This window comes from Myripristis murdjan, chromosome 23 (genome assembly GCF_902150065.1).
Source record: "Myripristis murdjan chromosome 23, fMyrMur1.1, whole genome shotgun sequence".
In the NCBI taxonomy this organism is placed as follows: domain Eukaryota; kingdom Metazoa; phylum Chordata; class Actinopteri; order Holocentriformes; family Holocentridae; genus Myripristis; species Myripristis murdjan.
This window is the reverse complement of record NC_044002.1, coordinates 23,589,276-23,596,964: the sequence shown is the minus strand read 5'-3', so window position 1 is coordinate 23,596,964 and position 7,689 is coordinate 23,589,276. Positions and strand designations below refer to the sequence as shown.

The following is a 7,689-nucleotide window of genomic DNA, read 5'->3' as shown; positions in this document are numbered from 1 at the left end:
CATTGTGGTGACGCCGGGATGCAAGAAATACAAAGGAAAATAAATCAGGGACCAGAGGTAGTTTTTAATGAAATACAGAAAGAAATGTCAAAATACGCATCATGTATTGATGAATTATCCGATTTAATACAGTTAGGAATTTATTTTGACAAGGACATGATAGAAACAAGTTTTTTTTTTTTTCATTTTCTATATTTTTTTAGGCAATTTGACAAAATCTGAAATTATATGTACTGTTGTATGTATGCATTTTCAGATTTTTTAAATTATTTTTTAAATGTGTCATAAATTAAAGGAGAAGCAAAGGGGGGCATTGCCTGAAAGTACAAACTGTGATGGACGTTCTGTGTTTTGATTATAAATGATATAAAAGACAATGAATCATGAGCCTTTCTCCTAACAGATCACCAGTTAACATTAACATAAAAATCAAATTATTTTACCAGTAAGAGTCTGGAACCAAAAAATCCACAAGTCTTTATTCAAACTTTATTTAAAAAAAAACAACTGATATTAGGTTGCACTGATGTGAGCAGTTTGTCCACTTTAAGGCAGTTCTGAAGAGTTTTGTGGATGAAGACAGAACTTAACGCATCTGTTTTACATGTAAAAATCATACTTACAATTTACAACACACACACACACACACACATCCATACAAAAAAAAAAAAAAACAAAAAAAAAAAACAAAGACAGACAGACAATCAGATGAGAGTTCAGCTGATCCTGCCTCACCTTCCTCTCAGGAAGTCCCAACTCTTCCATGGAAAATAAAAAGGGACGTGCAGGCCGCCTCTCTAAATAAGAATTTGCTTGACTTTCCCGCTTAAATAAAGAAAATGTGCAGGTAGAAACACAACCAACATCTATTCTATTTTAACCTCTTCTTCTTTTTTTTTTTTTTTTTTTTTGGCAATAAAGACTTTTTTTTTTCAGAGACCAAAAACAGTAAATCAGCTGTCAAACGTCACACTGAAAGGTTTACTTCTTACATTTCGGGCAGGCAGAGACATTCGGCATGTGCGAGAGTGTGTGTGTGTGTGTGTGTGTGTGTGTGTGTGTGTGTGTGTGAATGAGAGGGTCACTGCAGTGAGTTAAAGTCTTCTGTTTGTCTCCAGAACTGTGTGTGTGTGTGAGAGAGGGTCACTGCAGTGAGTTAGAGTCTTTTGTCTGCATCCAGAGCTGTGTGTGTGTGTGAGTGTGTGTGTGTGTGTGTGTGTGTGTGTCCGCTGGGCGTCAGGACTCGGCAGGCGACGGCTGGCTGGGCGCTCCGTTGCGGGTGCGGAGCTGAGACTGGGCGATGTCGGCCAGGGCGCTCTGGATCTTCTCCAGCAGCATGTCGCCGCGGTAAACCACCTCCTCCAGGCGAGCGGCCGCCTCGTGGTTCTCCTCCTCCAGGTGCCGCAGGCTCGCCGCCTGGCCGCCACAGGAGACACGGAGAGGGTTAACGATTTGGGACTGAAACCGAAAACTGCAATTCTCGATTCAGTGAGCTGTCATTCTGTTTCTTTTTTTTTTTTTTTTTTTTTTTGTGCTCATCACAGTTTGTGCAGATAAGACGGCTTCTTAGGGCCATTGTAGCGGCTGGAGGAGGGGCGTTGATATTCAGAGAATAAAAAAAAAAAAAATATCCAGAGATTAAAGTTGTAAATTTAAGAGAAAAAACTGGAAAATTCTGAGAAATTTATGAGGGAAAAAACAGTTTTCCGTTGTTTTTTGGGGTTTTTTTAGATTTTTTTTTTCTTTTTTCTTTTTGGTCCATGGCTCCACATGAGCTGCCCTTGCTGCTCTGCTGAAATCCTGCTGATTTGAGCCCAGAATCACAAGATTGTTTTCCTCTGAATCGGCCCAAGTCACAGCAACGTCTCTTCAGAGACCAGATGCTGAGGAGGAGATTGTGATTCTGGACTCAAACCAGCAGGATTTCCTTCTGACTGAATCCCACAGGAGGAGAACAAACTAGTTTTCACAAGTTTTTTCCTTGTAAATTTGTTACTTTATGGTCTCAGAATTGGACTTTTTCCCCTCATAAATTTACGACTTTAATATTAGAAGTTTTCTTCTCAGAATATTAACCCCCCTTCCCGGGCTCTGTAATTTTTTCCTCTCTATAGAGGCCCTAATAAGCCATCATATGCACCTCACATTTTTTTTAGTGTGCTGTGAAATTACAGCGAACACCGTGGTGTCTGTGACGTTCTGCACTGCTTTAAACTAACCCTTTACACTGTGATTTTCTTTTAAAATTCCCCTTAAGGAGCTTCAAAGTTAGAAATAAGCTTTTTTTTCCCCATGTTGTGTCTGAAATGATGTACAAGACCTGTAGATCTGGACACATTTCCCTGGAATTCAGCAGCTCATGTTTGGGATCTTTGGAAACCTCGGGATCTCCACGAGAATTTAAAGTAAAGTTCTGTGGGTTTTGAACAGAGACTTTCTGTTGCTACGCTGCACAAAGTTTCCAGCACGCTAGCATTTGACTTTTGTGCTGAATTACTGACAGTTTGGTAAATATGTGTAGTAAAGTAAAGAGAGAACTTGTGGTGTTTCCATCAGTACAGAACACACTGCTAAGGCTGAGCTCTTGTTGCAGCAGCCCCTCGCTTCATGCCGTCCCTCCTCTCTGCCCTGTTTAAAGTCTTAATAAATAAATAAACAGGTAAACAAACAAAGAGCACTTGAATTCTGAGTCAGTTCCATTTCTTTCAAGACAAACGCTGATGCAAACTGAATTGTGGAAAGCTTAGCACTGTTGACACCCTGACTAAGAATATCGCACCGGTTGTGGTGTGAACAAGCTTTAGGAAACACAGCTCTGCGGCCCTTTCACTGTCAGATACCAGTAAAAAATCACAAGCGCTGTTTTTCAAGAGGAGCGTCGCAGGGAAAGACGCAGCAGAGATGTTTTTACAGACACAAACAGCGGATGTTTATGTGAACTCTCTCTTTAATGGGTTATAAACCATGAAAACGACTAAATTTGAGCAACCAAAAGGCCACGGCCAAGCACTTATTCAAGAAAAATCCTGTTTAAACATCTTCAACCTTAATTTTCCTTTGTGATTATAAATGTATGTGATGATGGGAAAGGACAAGGCTACATCGTTTTGTTCCTGCTGTCCAGGTGTTGCCATTTATTCAAGTTTTAACGCCGGGTTCAGGTTATAAACATGAATGGATTACTTGCAATTTTTCCCAGGTGGTGACTTTCAAACCGATAACTTATGAGCTTAAAATTTTGTGCAACCACAGCGCTGCACCTTGCCTACTTCTCTTCTCTTTTTCCTGTCCTTGGAAAGTGTGTATTTCCACATGGACCCTATGTATTTCAACAACAAAACAAACTCACTGCACAGAAACGCACTAAAGACAAAACATACATACTATTGTAAGATTTCAGTTTTGGTTCAACACTTGTTTCTTTATGTGAACCATTTCCGAGCCTCGCGTGCGATCAGTGGCTTTCCGTGTGTTCAAAATGACGGCCTGGCTTCCGTGATGTGAAAATATAAATTAACTCATCATTCCTCAGATAATTACCTCTTACATACACACATAAATCTTCAGCTGCTCTGCTCACAACCTGCTGTGTGGTTCTCTCATTAAGTGCGATTTTACGGGAGCTGCTTCAAACAAAAGACGTGAACATCTGTCAGACTGAACCGCAGACGGGCACTCAACCGTGACGTAGTTTCAGGGTGTGTTTTGATTTACATGTGACTTCTGAGTCTCCTTTCAACCGTTTGTATTCCAATTTCCCCTTTAATTTCCTCTCTAAGGAGCCTCAAAAAACATTTTTCATATCTTCTAGGACAATGCCGCATGGATGTTGCGTCTCTGCTGGTTGCAGCTCCTTCACGGCCAAGATGCCATTGTTTTTTTTATGGCTGCAGAGTTACATCAAACAGAAATTATCTGCATGTTGTGTGCATCTTTTTATACACATTTCCCTGCAACACAGCAGGGCATATTTGGGATGTTTGCAGAGCTTAACCCTTATATGGTATTCGTTTTTTTGTTACACAGGGAGTCCTGCTGGATCTGGTGGACCCATTGCAAATTGGGGCTTTTAATTCAACATAATCAAACCTTTTTTTGTTAAAATACTCTGCAGATTTTTACTTCATCCCAATTGCAAGTAATATAAACAATACATATGTTTGTTGTTTGTGAAAATGGGTCCCACAGACCCGAATACCTTATAAGGGTTAAAAACTTTGCTGGAATTTAATAATAAAGCTCGGCTGCACAGGGATGACAAACCCGCTGATGGGGGAGTCAGGGCTGAGGAAGTCTGGCTGGGTTGATGAAATGATTTTAGGGAGTTGTGAAATGGTTTATGAAAAGTACACAGACAAATCTAACATAATGATTCCTCAGTGTGTGCTAATATAAGCCTATTTTCTTTTACAATAGTGTATATCTGCAGCCACTAGGCTTCATCCAATGAATAATTAGCAGAGTAGTCAGACATGAGTTTATACACTGAATGTTCAAGTACTCGGCACGTTTCCAGCTGCACTTTGCTGTTCAGAGCTGTTGAGGCAGCGCTCTGGATCAACACTCGGTTGGCGCCCCCTGCTGAATAAAAGATATGAAGACAGTCGGCTCACCTGCAGAGCTGCAGTGGACTCCTCACTGGGCAGAGAGTCGATCAGCACGTCCACGTCTTTGGCCGTTCTGGCTATCAGCGCTGCAAACAGCTGGGCATATTCTACAAGAAGAAAAAAAAAAACATGTTTAATCCCATTAACAAACACCTCTGAACCATAAATCATAGATCTCTATTCTGCAGTTGATACAGGTCAAAAAAAAAGAAATAATAATGGAACAGTTCATCCAAAATACAAAAATGTGTTTGGGCAAAACAGACACATCTGAGGAGAGGTGGACTGATACATTTTGCTGGTGTTCTTCCGCAGGAAATAGTTCCCCAAAAAACTCCTAGCCCTATTCATTTTGTTGGGGTGAAGGGAATAGAAGAGAAGGAACTGTTTTTTAATTGATTTTTGCATTACTGAATCAATGTAAAATTAAGAATGGCATCGTAAGAAACTACACGACCTGAGGAATCTGGTGGTGCCAAAAATGTCATGCTACATTGTTGGCAAGGTGACTAAATATTGCTCCAAATTTAGGCTACATTTTTCTGAGGGAAAAACTGTCAGCCCCCATTTTACTGTAGTGAGACCATTTCTGACGTTGCTGTATAAAATGACCTATAGTGACCTCTAGGAAAATCACAGCCTCATGAAACTTTACATCCACAAACTAAAGGAGAATTCAAAAAACAAAAATCACAATAAATCATAATATTGAATTGCAATACATGTCAAACTGGCACCCAAGTATCGTGATCTAATCAGGAGATAAACGTATCGTCTCAGCCCTAAGGGAGACAAACTGGAAATGTCACCAAATCACACAGAAAAAATCCTGAGTGAATCATGAGCGCCACCTTCAGTCGGGTTTGCCGGCTGGTCCTTGTTGATGGCCGTCTGGATGTTGTTGAAGGAGGTGGGAGGCGCACACTGCTGCAGCACCCCGATGGCGTTGCAAAACTGATCTGCCAGCTGGACAAGAGGACAAAACACACAACTCAGCTGTGAGATCAAGAGTTACAGAAAGTGAACAGCTGTGGTGAAGCCCCGTTTGACTGGGATGGTTTCACTTCGCTGTGCTTCTCAAATCTCTAAAAAATGTAAGTCCCAGGTTTCATCACGTTTCCTAATTTGCCTCAGGCTAGCAGAGTGTTTTTGCCTGTTCTTCCCCAACGTTTTCCACTTTAGAAAAACTGATTTTCATACATGTGACAGAAACAAACAAGGTCCAAAATAAACACCGGCCATGCAATAAAATTAATCTTGGTATAATTGTTCTTTAGCAGGTAAATTAACAAGGTTGGCCCCAATTATATTCAGCAATTATATTCTGTATAAGTGGGCAAACAGCAGGTGACTTTATACAGAATATAAAGGAGCCCTGAATACAGACAAGGGAAAATCTTACAAACAAACACACAGACACACACATATATATATATATATATATATATGTGTGTGTGTGTGTGTGTGTGTGTGTGTGTGTGTGTATATATATATATATATATAGATAGATAGATATAGATATATAGATTTTTTTTTTTTTTTCCAACATACACACTTCAGTGAAGGTGGGCGGTTCAGATCAAGAGTGCACTCTCAATTCTTATTTATCACTGGAGTTGGACAAAGAAAAGACGTCCCTGTGTTTTAAAAACAAAACTGAACATGGGAGAGATTCAAGCCTCCTGTTACCTTCACATTTGCTAACTTTTTTTTTTTTTTTTTTTGATCAAATAAATGCCAATTTGTGCACCAACAGGACAGTGACAAATACCAGATATGAAATGACTAGCTACGGTTCAAAGTATTCAGAATCTGAAATATCTTTCTTTTTCCTTTTAGAAATGGGTTTAGTGAGCAAAGGGCTTTTTTTTTTTTTTTTTTTTTAACACTGATTAGACCCAACTCACACAAGTTCAGAGGTTATTTTCTGTCATAAAGATCTACAGCTGCAGCTAATAATTGTATTCTTTATTGATTATTTTTTAAATTGACCATTACGACTATAAAATGTTTTAAAAAAAAAAAAAAAAAAAAAAATACATACACAAATGCCTATCACAAGAGTCCAAATTGGTTCAAATCAGCATCAGAAATACTTTATTACTCCGAGAGAGGAAACGGGTCTCAAGAGAAGAATTAAATTATAAAAAATCGAAACAAAATAAATAAAAATATATAAAAATAAGCCTCAATCCTACAAAATATTACAAAAATTAATACAGGAATAAAAATTGAGCATATGTAAAGATAAATAAATAAATAAATAAACAAACAAATAAATAAAGTCTACCCATACACAACATATACACTGTTGAACTGTTTTGTTTTTCGTTTTTAGAAAGAGTTCCTCTGCTTTAACACACAATAATGAGAAACTGACTGCCAGTGCCGACCATAGCGATAATAGTATTTATTTATTTTGTTTTATTATGATTCTTGTGCGTAATGAAAGCCTGTTTGCGTGTTTATGCTTCATTATCACAAGTTTAACGCGAGCTACTTACTTAGCATCGTTAGCACAACGACACCAAAATGACTGAGCTGCTGCTTCACATGACAACTTTTAAATCACATAACGAGCCACAGTGAACGCACTTTCATCGCTAGTCTACAACAAACACAGTATAAAGGTGAAAAAACAAACACAAACAAAAACAACAAACAAACAAACAAATAAAATCCACCATACCGAGTTGACAGCATCTTGAAGCTGCGTTAGCCTGTCCGCCATGTCTGCTGTGTCCTCACGAAATCTCGTTCTCGCGATGTTTCGCGATATTGCGTTGAGGTCAGGGTTGCCAAGTCCGCGTTTTTCCGCCAAATTGGGCTACTTTTTAAGTGTTGCCGCCGGGTAACAAAGTTTGTCCGCGGGTTGGGCTTGGGCATACAAATGATGAATAATGCCTGTGAATAAAGATTCATATTTTGAATGACTAATGAAATCTGCTGCCACGAGTTTGAGCCCAGCAGAGAGATGCTGGCCTTGTTCAGTCCAGTTCTGTATGACAGGGATCTCAACATGTCGAAAAAGAAACTGGACAACGCTGTAAATAGTTCAAGTTCATGGAGTTTTTTCCCGTTC

General features: G+C 39.2%; 1 protein-coding gene across 1 annotated transcript; it reads right to left on the bottom strand.

Annotated features, from left to right (window-relative positions):
* Window positions 1-826: 826 nt before the first annotated feature.
* Window positions 827-7,394, bottom strand: med21 (mediator complex subunit 21). Its single transcript, XM_030045782.1, has 4 exons — window positions 7,297-7,394; window positions 5,459-5,573; window positions 4,614-4,714; window positions 827-1,416 (listed from the first exon to the last, which is right to left on the bottom strand). Exons 1-4 carry the CDS (start codon window positions 7,336-7,338, stop codon window positions 1,237-1,239), a joined length of 438 nt encoding a protein of 145 aa, XP_029901642.1. The 5' UTR covers window positions 7,339-7,394; the 3' UTR covers window positions 827-1,236.
* Between the last annotated feature and the right edge of the window lie 295 nt (window positions 7,395-7,689).